Here is a 17,072-nt window from a genome sequence, read left to right as displayed (position 1 = left end):
GGGAGGAAGGAGGGAGGAAGGAGGGAGGAAGGAGGGAGGGAAGGAAGGGAAAGGAAATAACAATTGAAAACAAAAACTAAACTATGTGCAGATAACGTGCTATATACATAAAAATATCCAAAAGAATATACAAAGTATAAGAGTTAATAAGTGAATTTATTCAGATTGCTGAACACTAGGTCAATATAGGAAAACCAATTGTATTTGTATACATTAGTAACAATTCGAAAATTAACTAAATACCTTCAAATAATACCTTCAATAATAAATAATACCTTCAAAGAAAGAAATCAATTACCTTATAATTCTAACAAAGTTGTACAAGACATCTAAACTGAAAAGTGCATATGATCACTAAGAGAAAGTAAAGACCTAAATAAATGAAGAGCTGTATTAAGTTTGGGGATTAGCCATTAGTAATCCAATTTAAAATCTCTTCAGACTTCTGTGTGTGTGTGTGGTAATTGACAACTTGATTCTAAAGTTGGAATGGAAATGCAAAGGATGTAGGATAGTCAAGACAATTTTTGAAATGAATAAATGTGGAATAATTATGCCACCAGAAGTGAGGGCTTACCACAGAGCCACAGTAATTAAGAAAATGAGGTATACACACAAGTATAAACAAAAACAGCAACAAAACAAAGCCCAAAAAGAGACTCAAACATATTTCTTCACTTGCGAGAAAGGAGCCACTGCAATCTGTGGGGGAAAGGGTGATTTGCTCAACAAATAGTGACAGAGCAGAACGAACATTGCTGGAAAATAAATGAGTACAACACCCCCACCCCGCCCCACCCCACCCCACTGATTTATACCATATACAAAAATTCATCTGACATGGCACAAATATGTAAATGTGACAACTGAAACAATAAATCATCTGAAAGAAACCATAGGATGAATTATTTTATGAACCTCAAGTAGGCAAATGTTTCTTAAACAGAAAATTAAAAAAAAAGACAAAACAAATGTATTTGACTTTGTTAAAATTAAAACCTTCTGGTTGGGCTCAGTGGCTTATACCTGTAATCCTAGCGCTTTGGGAAGCTGAGGCTGGAGGATTGCTTGAGTCCAGGAGTTCAAGACCAGTCTGAGCAACATAGAAAGACGCTGTCTCTACATGTTGTTTTTTTTTAATTAGCCAGCAATGGTGGTGCACACCTGTTGTTCCAGTTCCTCAGGAAGCAGAGGTGGGAGGGTCGCTTGAGCCCAGGAGTTCAGGGCTTTGGTGAGCCATAATTGCGCCACTTCCACTCAGCCCGAGCAACAGTGAGACCCTGTCTCTACTGTCTCTAAGTTTTCTAAAAATATATAGAAATGAGTGTTTAAAATAAAGAAAATTAAAAGGTTCAGTTGATTAAAAGGTCTCTGAAGAGGCCAGGCATGGTGGCTCACACTGTAATCCCGGCACGTTGGGAGGCCAAGATGGGAGGATCATTTGAGCCCAGGAATTCAAGATTAACTTGGGCAACATAGTGAGACCACATCTCAACAAAAATTAAAAATGAAAAAATTAGCCAGGCACAGTGACACACACCTGTAGTCCCAGCTATTCACAAGGCTGAGGCAGGAGGATACCCAGAGCCCAGGAGTTCAAGATGGTAGTGAGTTGTATTTGTGTCACTGCACTCCAGGCTGGGTGACAGAACAAGACCTGTCTCCTCCCACAAAAAAAAGTCTCTGGAGAAAATAGATAGATAGACAGACGGATGTAGATATAGATAATGTTATATCTATATATGAAAAGGACTCATATTTAAGATGTATAAAAACCTATTACAAATTAAAAATATATAATAAAAATGGGCAAATGACTTGAATAGATATCTTACACAAGAGAATTTCCAAAGAGATTATAATAGTCAACCTGCTCAATATCATAAATCATTAGGAAATACAAAATAAAGTTACAGTGATATGTCACAGTCTAGAATAGCTAAAATAATCCTAAAATGAAACAAAGTTGGAAGATTTACACAACCATATTTGAGAACTTACTCTGAAGTTGCACAATGACACAATGATATAACCACAGAATAGCTAAAATTAGAAAGACTGAACATATAAAGTGTTGGTAAAGATAGGAAGCAGCTGAACTGTCATATGTTGAGAGTGTGAACTGGGTATATACATTTTAAAAAACTGTGTTGTTAACGATATGACTATGAGTGAATAACTCCCCTCTTAGATTTTTGCGCAAGAGAAATGAATGTATATGTCTCCCAAAATATTTGTACAAGATTCAGATATACTTTATGCATAAGAGCACGAAACTGGAAACAATCTGAAGGTCCACAAACACAAGATAAATAATTTTGTGTTTTCATACAATGTAATAAATACAACGCAATAAAACATAATGAACCTCTGATGCACACATCAGCATGGATGAATTTCACAGATCTATTGAGCAAATGGAGTACCATAAAGCAATACTATTCTATCCTATTCTATTCATATGAAGTTCAAAAATGAGCAAAATTGATTAAGGATAGAAGTAATTGAATTGTACACTTAAGATCTCTGTACTTTATTGACACCACTTTACTTACACATGTCAGCAGAGGGTTAAAAAAGAAAGAAAAAGTGAGATGAGTTTATTACTGTTCCAAGCAGACAGAAAGTACTTTAATTACTTTAATGGGGATAGATTGGGAAAGAGAAAACAGCAGCACAATTTGAGAAATTAATGAAAGAAGAAAGGGCCAAAGAAGAAATTTACATGGGAAATAGAGGGTTTGTTGACAGTAACCACCTCCTGGTGTGGATGATTGGTAAGAGTTGACTTTCACTGAAGCAAAAGTAAAATCAGATCCCTAATAAAGAATATAGGTGAATATAGGTGAAGAGGTTTCTGTGAAAGATGCTGCATATGACTGGGGATACCTCAATATCAAAATGTCAGAATTTTTTCTCTTTCAGTTAGCAAGAAGACAAAAACACAGAAAGGAGAGACAGAGAGAGGAGGAAGAAAAAAAAGAACCCAAATTTACATTCCCACCAGTACAGTCACTATGGAGAACAGTATGGAGGTTCCTTAAAAAACTGAAAATAGAATTAACATATGATCCAGCAATCTCACTGTTGGATGTATATCCAAAAGAAAGGAAATAAATATATTGAAGAGATATCTTCACTCCTATGTTTATTATAGTCCTATTCACAGTTGCCAAGATATGGAATTAACCTGTGTCCATCAACGGATGATTAGATAAAGAAATGTGTATGTTACATATACACAATGGAGTATTATCCAGCCTTTACAGGGTACATGTGATATTTCGATACAAGCATACAATATGCAATGATCAAATCTTGGTAATTGGGGTATCTATCCCCTCAAGCAGTTATCATTTCTTTGTGTTAGAAACACTCCAATTTCATTCTTTTTGTTATTTTGAACCCTAAACCATCCTCTTTTTATCTCCCTTCTGCCTACTACCCTTCCCAGCTTCTGGTAACTGACACTCTACTCTCTATCTCCATGAATTCAATTTTTTTCTAGCTTCCATGGATTAGTGAGAACATGCAATATTTGTCTTTCTAGGCCTGACATATTTCACTCAACATAATATCCTCCAGTTCTAGCCATGTTTTTGCAAATGACAGGATTTCATTCTCTTATTTTAAAAATGTTATATCATAAAAAAGAAAAAAGAGAAGGAAAGAAGAAAGCAAGCAGCTTGTAAATGTCAGAGTAACTTTCTGGAATGTGTGGTTCCTTGAACAAAGATGAATAGAAACAATGTTTTTGCTTCTTTGATACACTGGCCTCATAAACCTCGGTAAAACTCCCTTCTAGATCATTTCTCAGTTTTCCCAGAGGTGTGTGGCTGGTATGGAACTTGAGATTTTTAAAGAATCACTGCTTTATCTGGTATTCTTTTAATCAAATACTTTCAATCAGCTTGTTAATGTTTAGAGTGATTACAGTTTATTACAGTGTATTAGTCCATTCTCACACTGCTATAAAGATACTACCTGTGACTGGGTAATTTATAAAGGAAAGAGGTTTAATTTACTCACAGTTCCACACGGGCTGGGGAGACCTCAGGAAACTTACAATCATGGTGGAAGGGGAAGCAGGGCATGTCTTACATGGCGGCAGGTGAGAGAAATAGCAAAGAGGGAAGTGCCAGACACCAAACAACCAGATCTCGTGAGCACTCACCCACTATCATAAGAACAGCATGTGGGAAACCACCCCCAAGATCCAATCACCTCCCACCCAGTCCCTCCCTTGACATGTGGGGATTACAATTCGAGATCAGATTTGGGTGGGGACACAGCCAAACTATGTCATACAGTATATGTTTTCATCTTGACCAACTAATCAAAAGGAAAATTAGATTGTATAAATGATTATTCTTCTGATGTAGTCAGAGCCACTCAGATTTTTTCTGAATATTTACACACCCCCAGTAAAATCCACTAAGAAATTCAGGGTAGAGGAGAGAGCCAGGAGCAATGTTTGTACAATAAAAGGAAAACAGTAGCCAGAGGTGTTGTTAATGTAAAGATACTGGAAATAGGATGAAAGTGTCTGAATCTCAAACCCATTATACATGGTTCCTTGTGAGTTTTGCACTTATTACCTGTGAGCTCAGGATTTAATTTCTCTAAGTCTCGGTTTCCATCTCTGTACTTAGAGGAATATTAATAGCATACACGTGGAAAAGCAGTGAGGCTTAAAGAGAGGTGTAAGGTGTTGAGAGAAAAAGCAGCTCAGTCAGTGATAACAGGTGATGATAGGTTCAGTCACAGGAGGAAAGAGATGACTTTCAGCTTTTAGTTGCAATATAGCGGATCAAGACTGGTAATAGAAACAGCCTGTGTTCCATGAGGCCAGGAACCCAGATCTGCCACCTATTAGTGAGTTGAATAGCACAGAAATTGTGCCCATCTTCACACAGACTTGATTTGTATTCTGTCTAAACAGTGGTGTTCCTTCACATTTTTGTTTCCTATAGAATTCTGAAAGAGGTACCACAGCCCAAAAAGTCTTTTTCTAGGCCCAGAATACAAAGGAAGCAATCTGGATTAGGAATAACAGTGAAATATGCATGCACTTTTTCACAGAGCTTATTGCTGTAAATCGCAACTTACAGCCAGACTTTCCTTCCAGGTCCGACACCAGAACCTCTTTTCTTTATACCCTACCCCACTGCCTTCTAGAAGCTCTTGCTTCTGTCCTTTGCTCCACTATTTACCAGCTGTGATTTAAACTTGCTGAACTTCGGATTTTTCATGTGAAAATGTGGCTGCTTGTAAAATGCATCAGAAGTAGTTTGGTGTAGCAGTTAAAAGCTGAAGATACGGCATGGGAAAACCAAGTTGAAATCATACCTCCACCATGTAACCACATACAAGACTTTGGCAACCGACTTTACTTCTGATGCCTTAATTTCCTCCTCCACAGATGAGAATAATAATAATCACTATTGTCTAGGGTTATTGTTAGAAACTAATAAGATAATGCAAGCAATGCATTTAGCAAAGTTCCTGAAACATTTTGAGCCCTTAATGTGTCAAAAATTATCTTGTGTAACAAACTCGATAAAATTTCAGTAATAAGTGACTAATCCCAATGGACTCATTGTAAAATAGTTTGACCACAAGCAATATGCAAAACTAAACACTATCTGTGAACACCATTGTAAGGAATATGGCTGTGTTTTGGTCAAGGATAGGCCGAGGTAGGATGTTTACATCCTGCGTGACTCTGAGTTTGCAGTGTAGGCGTGTAACTCCACTTGTTATCAGAGCCATGTAGCCATAACATGCGAAGGCCATCCCTTGGCCCTATACCATTACTGTCTGTAAAAGGTATAATTGCCTTGCTGACACTATACAGATGTGCTCATGCCCAGAGAAAGAGAGAGAGCCAGAGCTGTCCGTTTTTGCAGACAGACAGAAGTGAGCCAGCCAGGACACAGCTCAGCCCGCTTGCGCTAAGAGTTAAGCTGCTGACCTTCAAGGGAGAGCCAGTCACGCAGTGCGTGTGGGAGCCACTGGACTAAGGAGCCGAGACAGAGCAGTGTAAGAGAGCTGCTGGTGAGAGGGCTGCTGAATAAAGCCTTATTTCACCTACCTACAGCCCCTGAGTGCTTTCAGCTGTCTGCCATTTATCCACCCACTCCCTTCAGACCTCAGCATGGGCTGGAACCTGACCCCAAACATGACAACCATAGTGGAATTTCTCAAAGTGATTGATTCAATGGCTTCCATGGAGCTTTTGCTTTTCCCAAAGAGCACAAGTGGTCAAAACTGAAGTCAGAATGAAGCTAAAAAGAAAACTGCTCACTTTTGCAGTATGTGAAACTCGAGAGAAGGGCTTTAGCATAAACAGCAAATTGACTCAGATTAGTTAGATGCAGTAACTATAAATGCAAGTGCGCACACACACACACACACGCACGCACCAGTACAATCATTCTTTACTCATACAGTAGGAAACAAGTTAATTAACATAATAGAGCACCTTACCTTTGATGTCTGTATAATGTGACCTTGTATATGTTACTTAACTGAGCCTCCATTTACTCAGTTGTAAAATGGATGAGTCGCTACCTCATAAAAGTTAAATGAGAACATACATTAAGTACAGCATATAAAAGGCAGTTTTTAAATTATATTTTTTATTTTCTTTATAGGTAGCTGTTTCACTTACCATCAGAGGTGGAACTAAGATTGGCCGAATTCCTCAGGAAAAGAGAATTATAGGGTGCAGCGTCATCTAAACATGGTTTCTTCCCCAAATTCTCTTTTGGTGGGATTCTCTTTGTCTTGTAGAAGCAATCCCTGGGTTTTCTTCCTGCCTTTTAACCGAATTTTCATTGTATCCAGAGTACTGGCATTAATGCAAAACTGGTATTCTGAACAAGGTCGTCTTTGTTTTTCTGTAAATCCTTTTATTCTTACATTCACTGTTCATGTGTTTAGCCATCTAAAATATCTGTTGAGCACCCACTACGCATAAGCAAAGCAGTGTGCAATTCAGAGTCTTTGGAATGGGTATTTTGGGTTATAGCTCCTAACACACTCACTTAAACCAAGATTCTTACAGCACAAAGTTACTAATCTATTTACTCACCCAAGACATCACATAAACAACTCCCACTATAATAATTCTGTTCTGCAAATGGCAATGCCAGTTTTTGCTTGTTTATTTGTTCTGCTGAGATGGGTTCAGCTTTTCCATGGACAAGAATATTACAACGCCTTAGAGCAAGGTCGATTTTTCTGTGTAGGTCTAAGCTTCTAGATGCTTGAATCACGGTCAAGGAGATTATATTTCAGTATCTTTTCCTATTATATTTCAATGTCCTTTCAATGTCCATTCCTTTCCAATGTCCTGTGTACATTATATTTCAATGTCCTTCCTGTGGACACTATATTTCAATGTCCTTCCTCTGGCTAGAATTCATCATGTTTTATCTGCTTGTGTTTTTTAAGCAACAATCACAGCACCAAGTTTCTATTCCTTATTAACAATCTGCCCTTTGTTGTCTATCTGGACTTGCCCAAAGGGGTTCCTTTACATGTTATAGATGGGAGGACATTCTCAAAACTGTTTTCTGATCTCTACCTCAAGGTTCTTCTCTTTAATGTTCGGATAATGTTGTCCTTAGTTAATTGATCATGTTGGTATGGTTGTTTTTCTTCAATCTCCTATTACTATTTGGTTTGCCCATGTGTAGTAATTTGAATTAGTTGCAACCAATTACCAAGCATTGCTAATCATAGTTTCATATTATGCCCTGCATTCATGCCATGGAGTGCCCTTTGTGTAGCGATATGATGTCTTTTTTTTTTTCTTTTTTTTTTGAGACAGAGTCTCACTCTGTCACCCAGGCATCTGCCACAGCAAGCTCCACCTCCCGGGTTCACGCCATTCTCCTGCCTCAGCCTCCCGAGTAGCTGGGACTACAGGCACCTGCCACCACGCCCGGCTACTTTTTGTATTTTTTAGTAGAGACAGGGTTTCAATGTGTCGGCCAAGATGGTCTCAATCTCCTGACCTTGTGATCTGCCCACCTCAGGCTCCCAAAGTGCTGGGATTACAAGCGTGAGCCACCATGCCCGGCCAAGATATAATGTCTTGGATCCCTTTTACTTTTATCTATATTTGACAATAAGAACTAATTGAGTCTATTCGACAATAAGATCCTTCTGAGTCCTTAGGTGTTATTTAATTCTCACAACAACCTTATGAAACGGGCATTATTATTTCCTAAAATAACTATTAATATTCATAAATTATTTGTAGAACAAAGAAACAGTCTTGGAAATGTATGTTCAAAATAAATACTAAATCATTCAGTCTGGAGTAAGATAAACCTTTCACTATCTAGCAGTGTGATTTGAAACCCAACACAAAACAGAGGAACATATCCCACTGTTGGCTACAGGTATTCCCATAATTTCAGCCGGCATTACTATTACAAGAGTGCTAACACATAGTCCTCCTGCAAGTAAAAGCGCAACTGAGGACCTTTGTTTGGTGAGGCCAACAGCAGAGAGCAGCGAGTCTGCCTCAAAAGATAATGAGATGCCTGGCCTGATTAGCAAGAACAATTTCTGAAAACAGAATTTGCCCTAGATCAAGGGCATGGGACAACATGGCAAGTTCGGTTAAAAGTCACTTGTGAAATAAGAGCATTGTTAACCAGGGAGGGAGTCTCAGAGATTACTTGGTTCAAATTTCTCTCTAGGAGAAAACAGCTATACAGCGTCCTTCGCAGATGAGCACCTGCGTCTGCTTAAGAGGAGCTTTTCGTTGCCTTACAGGGCTGCATACTCTCTTGTTGGAGAGCTGTGATGGTGTATTAGTTTTCTGTTGCTGCATAGCAAACTCAGTGTCTTAATACAACACAGATTTATTATCTCACAGTTTTTACGGGTTGGGTATTCAGTTAGCTGGGTCCTATGCTGAGCGTCTTACAAGACTAAAATCAAGGCGTTACCTGAGCTGTGCTCTTTCTGGAGCTAAGAGACCTCTTCACACTCATATGGTTGTTGGCAGAATTCGCTTCCTTGCAGCCTTGAGATGGAGGCCCCCATTCTCTTGCTGGTAGTCAGCTGGAAGCGACTCTCAGTCTTAGCAACCACTCCTTACCACACAGCGTCTTCCATCTTCAAAAACGCAACATGGAACCTCCCTTGCATCAGACCTTTCTCGTGCTTTAACTATCTCTGACTTCCGGAAAGACCCAGTCTCTTTTAATGATTCACTTGATTAGGTCAGGTGTGCCCAATCTGCGTTTTTATTAACTCAGTTGAGTTCATGTGGATTACACCTGTAAAGTCCTTTTTTCCATAGAACATAATATAACAGGAGTCCTAGTTTCTCATATTTACAGATTCTGCCCACACTGAGCTAGAGGGGATTACACAAACGGAACGGTGATCACAGGGGTGTCACGTTATGTTTCTGCCACCACAGATGATTAGGAAGTTCCGGCAGGTGCGGTGGCTCACGCCTGTAATCAGCACTTTGGGAGGCCAAGGCGGGCAGATCACGGGGGCAGGGGATTGAGATCAGCCTGGCCAACATGGTGGAACCCTGTCTCTACTAGAAACACAAAAATTAGCTGGGTGCAGTGGCATGCACCTGTAGTCCCAATTACTCAGTAGACTGAGGCAGGAAAATCGCTTGAACCTGGGAGGCAGACGTTGCAGTGAGCTGAGATCGCGCCACTTCACTCCAACCTGGGCAACAGAGCAATACTCCATCTCAAAAAAAAGAGGAAGTTCTGACATAAGGAGAATAAATATGGCTGGAATCTACCAACGCCTACTTTTGTTCTCCACATCAGCCTGTCAACTCTTGGAAGAAAAACATTATGACGGTTCTTTGGGAAACTGTTTCTAAATTCTTTTAAACACTTCTTACTTGTGACATGCAGATATTCCTCCAAATACACTCACTTCTTGAAATTTCTAAGTATGAGTTTTAGAATAAAAAAAAGTTTTAAATATAACTTCCTAGATTTTTCCTAATAAAATACAGATTATGGCAGAACTTTTATTTATTTCTTCTATTCTGCAGAACAGGCTTCTATTAAGGCATTCCAGGACTAATTTTTTATAGCTACATCACATTGGCAAATAAAATTCAGCACATTGAATAAAGCACTTCAATTACTTTCTCATGTACAACTACCAAACCCAAGTCACTCATATCCTCACCTAGTATTTTGAAAATAGCTTAAAACAAAAACTCAATAATGTGGTCTGTTACATTGTGTCTTGCCAATTTCTCACCTACAATCCAGCCTAGAGAAATGTTTGAATCTTGATTCTGTCACCTATATTGTTGTTCTTCCCTCATAGCTAGGTGTCAGTTGAAGAACGATAAGCTTACCTTTACCTCATTCAACCTGATAATATACATGTTGACTGAAAACAGGAGAGAGCCAACAGGGCTGACTTTCAGTTTCAATTTTTTCTTTTCAGTTTTAATCCTTCGAGTGTTTTTTTGGGGGGGAAGTTCTTTATTGGAGGATGACCTTGTGTATGTAAGATACATTATATTGCGTATGTAAAATAATCTACATGTTCAAAATTCCTGATTTTTCTTTTTCTTCTTTTTTTGAGATAGAGTCTCACTCCATTGCCCAGGCTGGACTGCAATGGCATGATCTCGGCTCACTGCAACCTCTGCCTCCCGGGTTCAAGCAATTCTCCTGCCTCAGCCTCCCAAGTAGCTGGGATTACAGGCACCTGCCACCATGCCCAGCTAATTTTTTTATTTTTATTTTTAGTAGAGATGGGGTTTTGTCATGTTGGCCAGCCTGGTCTCAAACTCCTGACCTCAGGTGATCCACCTGCCTCAGCCTCTCAAAGTGCTGGAATTCCAGGCATAAGCCACCGTGCCCAGCCAATTCTTGATTTTTTTTTAAACAACTCATTACATATTACTTGTTTTCTCAATGATAACCTCAAACAATGATCATTGTTTACATTTTAACCAGAAAAAAAGGAAATACCCTCAACACCAATCTCACTTAATATATGTATTCCTGCATTTTCTAATTATTTTTGCACTTTGTAACTCTTGATTCCTTGTACATAAATGAACCACTTATTTTTCATAGCACTTTCCATATCTCACATGTGACCCTCACAAAACTTGTGAGTCAGGAGAGCTAGTGGTATTGTTCTTAGGTAAAGAGCCAAGGCCAAAGAGGTATCAACAACCACATGGTTAGCAGCAGAGCCTTGACTAAAACCCAGGTTTGCTATCTCAGAGTCCAGGGCTCCTCTACTGTTCAGCAGAAGAAAATTACTTCGAAGCAAAATGCACCTTTGTCAGTTCTGTTTTGTCCACACCAAGCAGCCATTTTGCCTTCTGGGGCTGCTCTGATTTGTAATTTTGACATTTTGTTGGTGGGTGTCTGTACAGAAGGGGAACACAGATGGAACTGTTGGGCTTTGCAACTGGTATGAATCAAGCAGCACTTATGGCTCCAGTGGGGTCAGAATCAAAGTCATCTTCACAATGCAGATGCAGCCTGTGGTCAGAGGAGCTGCCGAAGCAGAGGCTGATATGCACACAGTGTGCCTCCAGACAAACCAGGCTGAGGAGAGGCTGACGTGCACACAGTGTGCCTCCAGACAAACCAGGCTGAGGAGAGCCACCATGATTACTTTTCCTCCCAGCAGAGTATAATGATAAAATAATACCTATCAGTCATTGAGAACATTCCAACCTTCCTATGGAGGTTCCATGAGACAATGGTCAGGAGATAATCTGTGCATGTATTTGCACACACACACACACACACACACACAGAGAAAGATTCCATGGATGCATAAGTGTGGGAAATGCGGTGCACTGTGGCTGGGTGAGGTGGCTCACGCCTATAATCCCAGCACTTTAGGAGGTCGAGGCAGGAAGATCACTTGAGCCCAGGAGTTTGAGACCAGCCTGGAAAACATAGGGAGACTTCATCTCTACTGAAATTAAAAAAAAAATTAGCCAGCTGGTGTAGCACATGCCTGTGGTGCCAGCTATATGGGAGGCTGAGGCAGGAGGATTGCTTGTGCCTGGGAGATTGAGGCTGCAGTGAGCTATGATCACACCTCTGCACTCCAGCCTGTGTGGCAGAGCAAGACCCTGACACACACACACACACTATATATATACACACACACACACACACACACACACACATAGTGCTATACAGTGCACTGTAATGTTCCTTAAGAGATCACAGAAAACCGTAATATTGATATGGTTTGAATGTGTCCTCCAAGGTTCTTGTGCTGGGAGGTGGGGTGAATAAGAGGCGATTAGATCACAAGGCTCTGCCCTTGTGAACATTATTTTCACTCTAGTGGGTTAGTTATTGCAAAGTGGGCTCATTATAAAGGCAAGTTGGGCCCCCTCTTACTCTCCTGCTCTCTTGTGCTCTCTTGCCCTTTTACCTTCCACCATGGCATGACTCAGCAAGAAGGCCCCCACCAGGCATGGCCCCTCAGCCTTGAACTTCCCGCCTCCAGAACCATAACAAATAAATTTATTTTCTTTATAAATCACCCAGTCTGTGGTCTTCTGTTACAGCAACACAAAGCAGACCAAGACAAATACACTCAAGATTTGAGAAGCCCTGCTGTTATTTGCGTAACCGTTTCACACAGTATTTCTCAAACCTAATGGGGAAGGAGAACAGGGAAATGTCTTATATAATACCTACTGCAGAAGATATGTTTAGAAAAGCTGTATTACCTCATTTAATCTTCACCACAATCCCAAATGGTAGGTATTAGAGAGGTCAAATAACTTGCCTAACAGAACTAGAATTCAACTCAGGTCAGCCTGAAGCCAAATCCCATTCCATTAAGTATGGAGCTATATAACCTGAAGGCTTCAGAATTATTTAGGGTCTTGTGTTGTGAAGGCTCCTGTGGGCTCTTAGAGAAGCCAAGGGTCCTGAGACAGCTAGAGAAGACAAGAAAAGTGGACTGCAAATGGAGAGGCTAAGGGAATCACCTGGGCAGGGCAGATTTTTAAGAAAAAGGCAGGTGAAGAAAAGAAGCCTATTATAGCTGGATAGTAGTGAGGAGGGTGGGGAGTGGATGGGAGTACGTTGGAAAAAACAATAAAGACCTGTACAGTGAGAATATTGATTGCAGGGCTGTTGTAAGGTTTTGGGTAAAATGAAAACCTGTGTGTCAAGCACCTAGCACTACACCGTAGCTGGGACAGTAAGCACTAGCAGGATGAGAACAGGAGATGGGAATGGTAACAGGGTTCAACTCTAGAGGCCAGTGCAAAGCTTTATATCCATGCTGAGCTCAGCAGAATCACCCAAGACTGTGCTTGCACAATCTCACAGCATCGCCCCTCCATCCACTCAGGCTCTCCATCGCTGTTTGATTGAAGGAGTCCATTATTTGCCTCCACTGTCTCTAATGTTTACCACAATGACTCTCACGATTACCACTGACTGTTCGCTTGAAATACTGAGTACAAGCAGAAGTTAGACTGGGCCAAAGGGAATCTTCCTCGAAGAAAAAGCAAGTGGGGTGAAGCTGTCAACATGTGACAGACCCCACTGCTGGGACTAAACTGTGCCCAGGTTTAGTTTGACCTACTGATGGTTTTCAAAAGATGAATTTGCTTTCAAAATTTATCATCAGGCTATCTCACATAAAAAGTCAGATTTCTGGCCTCCCTTTATTTATTTATTTATTTATTTATTACCTTTTAGCTTTAAAAACATCTATTTCTAGAGTCTGGGAAGTCCAAGATCAAGGTGCTGGCAGATCCAGTGTCTGATGAGGACCCTCCTTCTGCTGCACAGACGGCCATCTTTTCTCTGTGCCCTCACATGGTAGAAGGGACAAGGGAGATCTCTAGGGTCTCTTTTCGTTTATTTATAATAGAAACGGGCTCTTTCTATGTTAACCAGGCTGGTCTTGAACTTCCAGCCTCAAGAGATCCTCCCACCTGAGCCTCCCAAAGTGCTGGGATTACAGGCATGAGCCACTGTGCCTGGCCAGGGGTCTCTTTTCTTTTTTTAACTTCCAGCTTTTAAGTTCAGGTGTACATGTGCAGGTTTGTTACATCGGTAAAAGTGTGCCATAGCGGTTTGCTGCACAGATCGACCTGTCACCTAGGTGGTAAGCCCAGCATCAATTAGCTATTCTTCCTGATGCTCTCCCTCCTCCCACCTCCCACCTTCTGATAGGTACCAGTGTGTGTTGTTCCCCATCTGGCTTCCTTCTAAAAGACCAGCAATTGCAAGATCAGGACAGCAATTTCCTGGAGCTAAGTCACAGCTTCCACAGTTCAGTCATCCCAGCTCCCTCGGGCCTACCTGAGTCCATGGATTACCTGATCAACCAGAGTAGCATTTGCATCTGTGCTCTACGCCCCAGAATTCTGAAAAAGAAATCTACAGCCATCTCTCCTTCCCCAGAACGAGTTAAGCTTACTTAACTTATTACTTAACTTACTTAACTCTATTAGGGATTCCTAATAGAGGTTTCTGGTGAGCGCCTGTGAAAGTGTTTGATCACCTGCAAAAATGAAGAAAACTGGGGCACCTGGCTCATTACTTAATCCTATGATACCAACGTCCTTTCTGTGAGTGAGAGAATTAAAGTATCAGGCTATAAACTTTACAAATACAGCAACTAGTTAGAGAAGAATAAAGAGCAATGTAATTTTTTCCCGCACTCTTATCTACCTGTTGAAAACATCAGAGCTAACAGAATTGTTCAGCAGCGAACACAGGGGAATAGATTTTCGTTCTTTAAAAGCCTTCATTCTGAAGATTTCAAAGTGCTGTGCTATCGTCAAGCTTAGCGTGGTACAGTAATGCAAGCCACAAGTATGAGCTGCCTTCATAATATTAACTTTCCTAGCAGCCACATTAAAGATGTAAAGAGAAGCAGGTGAAATTTTTACTTCACCTATCTAAAATATTGTCATTTCAATGTGTTAACAATATAAAAATTATTAATAAGATACTTTACGCTTTTTTGACTAAATTCTTCAAAATCTGGTGCGTATTTTACACATAAAGCATATTTTAGTGTGGACTAGCTACTTTTCTAGTGCTCAGAAACTACATGTGGGCCATGGCTGCCTTACTGAACAACACAGACGTAGATGAAATTATGTTTCCTTCAATTAGCAAACAAGAATAGGTGGAGGGAGAGCCGGTATGGATTTGCCCCAGAACTCAAAGGGAACCAGGAGGCCAGCCAGGAAACTGACATCATTCTAATCTACAAACCATGTTCTCCAAGTTCTTTGGGGCCCCCAAATGTGCCCTCACTCTGAGCCTTCCCCCGTCTGTCTCTATCTCCTTTCTTCACTCTCTAACTGAAGCTACCTGTTGTATGGTGAACAGAACAGGATGTGGAGAAGGAGTGGGCTGGATTCCCAGTCTGTCCCTTGCAGGCTAATGACCTTGGGCAAGTTATTTAACCTCCCTGGTCTCAGATTTCTTTTCAATAAAATAGGATTAGTTCTTTCATCACTGAGTTCTGAGGATTATATAAAATCATAAATGTAAACACTTCAGCACCAAATAAACACTATAGTTTTCAACTTTTTAATAATTATTTTTAAGAGTGTGTGTGTTTGATGAAAAGAGCAGTGGGGAAATAATTGGAGACATGAGAAATTTTTAAAATATGTGTTAAAAATCCCAGGCCACATTCTACTCCTTCTTTAGTGGTTGATGCTTAAAACTTCTCTCCACGCTTATAAAAAGCATGACTTCAGCCCAAAGCCCCCTAAGCCTAGGTTATGCATACATACCCAAAGCATGAGAATAAAAAAGGAGTTCTTGTTTTCACTAGAGTTTGTTCAATCACACAGCAACCCAGATAATAAGGGGGAGACATCCCATTGAGCACCACGCGGGGCTCTACAAATACTGTAAATGTCTGAGGAAACATCACAGGTTCATCGCATATGAAGACGGCCAGAATTCTATCATCCAGAGGTCATAAGTTTCTTAGCCCCTGCAGGTTTCGCCACAATAAAATGGTGCTTTGCAGCCCTTAAGGAACCTTACCAGACTGAAACCTTTCAAGGTCTTAAAGCCTGAAGCGCAAATGCTACACTCTATCTTCTAATTTAGCTGCAGTCCCTACTCACAGCATTGGGCACTTCGAGAAGACTAGTAAAATAAAGGGAAGACTCACCAGTTCATCCTCCTCTCCCTGGTTGAGCAAAGCCCGATGGTCCTTCTTACTGTTCTCTTCCATCTAGACTCAGCCAGTGAGGATCTCTCCTGGCTAACTCCTTGGAGAAATGTCAGAATCCCTTGGGCTTCTGTGAACTTGGAATCGTCAAGACTTGTGATTGCTCTTCTCGGGCGCTTTTAAAATCTCCTAACAGACCTTGCCTATTAGACTAACAAAGGAAAGAAAGAAAATCTTCTCAGGAGCAGGATTGGTCTGTTAATCTGGTTGTTGTGGGGGTTTTTCCTAGTGTTTGTTTATTGAGCTAGATATGAGTGCGTCAAGACTTGAGGAATGAAGGGGGAAGAAGCTGGCGAACTAGAAAGACAAATAATTTTGGATGCAATCCATAAATGTCTCCGCCAAGGAATGAAAATAGTCACTTTGCTAATAACCTAAGACAGAAAGATTAGCCAGTGAGAGATGTATAAAAACCCTGCAGACTTTGAAACTAATGAACATATTGGGGGTGACAATGAGAATTGAAGGAAGGGAGATAGGCTTATGATAGAGAATGTAGGAATCATTTTGGAATTAGGAAAATCTGAGTTCTAATCCCTGCTTTACTGAGGACCCTGGACAAATCACTTAAAATCTGAAATTTTGGTTTCTAGTACTTAACAATGTCAATAATAACTATACGGTCATATAAAGATTTAAGATGATATTCATAAAAGGCCAACGATAGCACCCACCACACTCAGTAGGAGAGAAGTAATCATCATCACAATCATTACACTAACCAAGAAGAAAGAGCCTTTAAAAAGTAAACTATATTAATAACTTCTTTTCATTTTCTCTTTAGAGTTTACAAAAGTTTCCAAATGAGCAAAGTAAGTAGAAGGAAGAGATGCTAGAAA

General features: G+C 40.3%; 1 protein-coding gene across 1 annotated transcript in view; it reads right to left on the bottom strand.

The window, feature by feature from the left end:
* Positions 1-16,354, bottom strand: part of ATP13A5 (ATPase type 13A5) — a 115,311-nt gene extending 98,957 nt beyond the window's left edge. Inside the window, exon 1 of the mRNA XM_011981337.1 lies at positions 16,174-16,354. Within this exon, the coding sequence (XP_011836727.1) occupies positions 16,174-16,236 (63 nt within the window). The 5' untranslated portion in view covers positions 16,237-16,354. The remainder of the gene's footprint in view (positions 1-16,173) is intronic.
* Between the last annotated feature and the right edge of the window lie 718 nt (positions 16,355-17,072).

The sequence above is a fragment of the Mandrillus leucophaeus genome, unplaced genomic scaffold, assembly GCF_000951045.1.
Source record: "Mandrillus leucophaeus isolate KB7577 unplaced genomic scaffold, Mleu.le_1.0 Scaffold224, whole genome shotgun sequence".
NCBI lineage: Eukaryota > Metazoa > Chordata > Mammalia > Primates > Cercopithecidae > Mandrillus > Mandrillus leucophaeus.
Note: the sequence above shows the minus strand (reverse complement) of the source record. Positions and strands in the feature narration are given on the sequence as shown.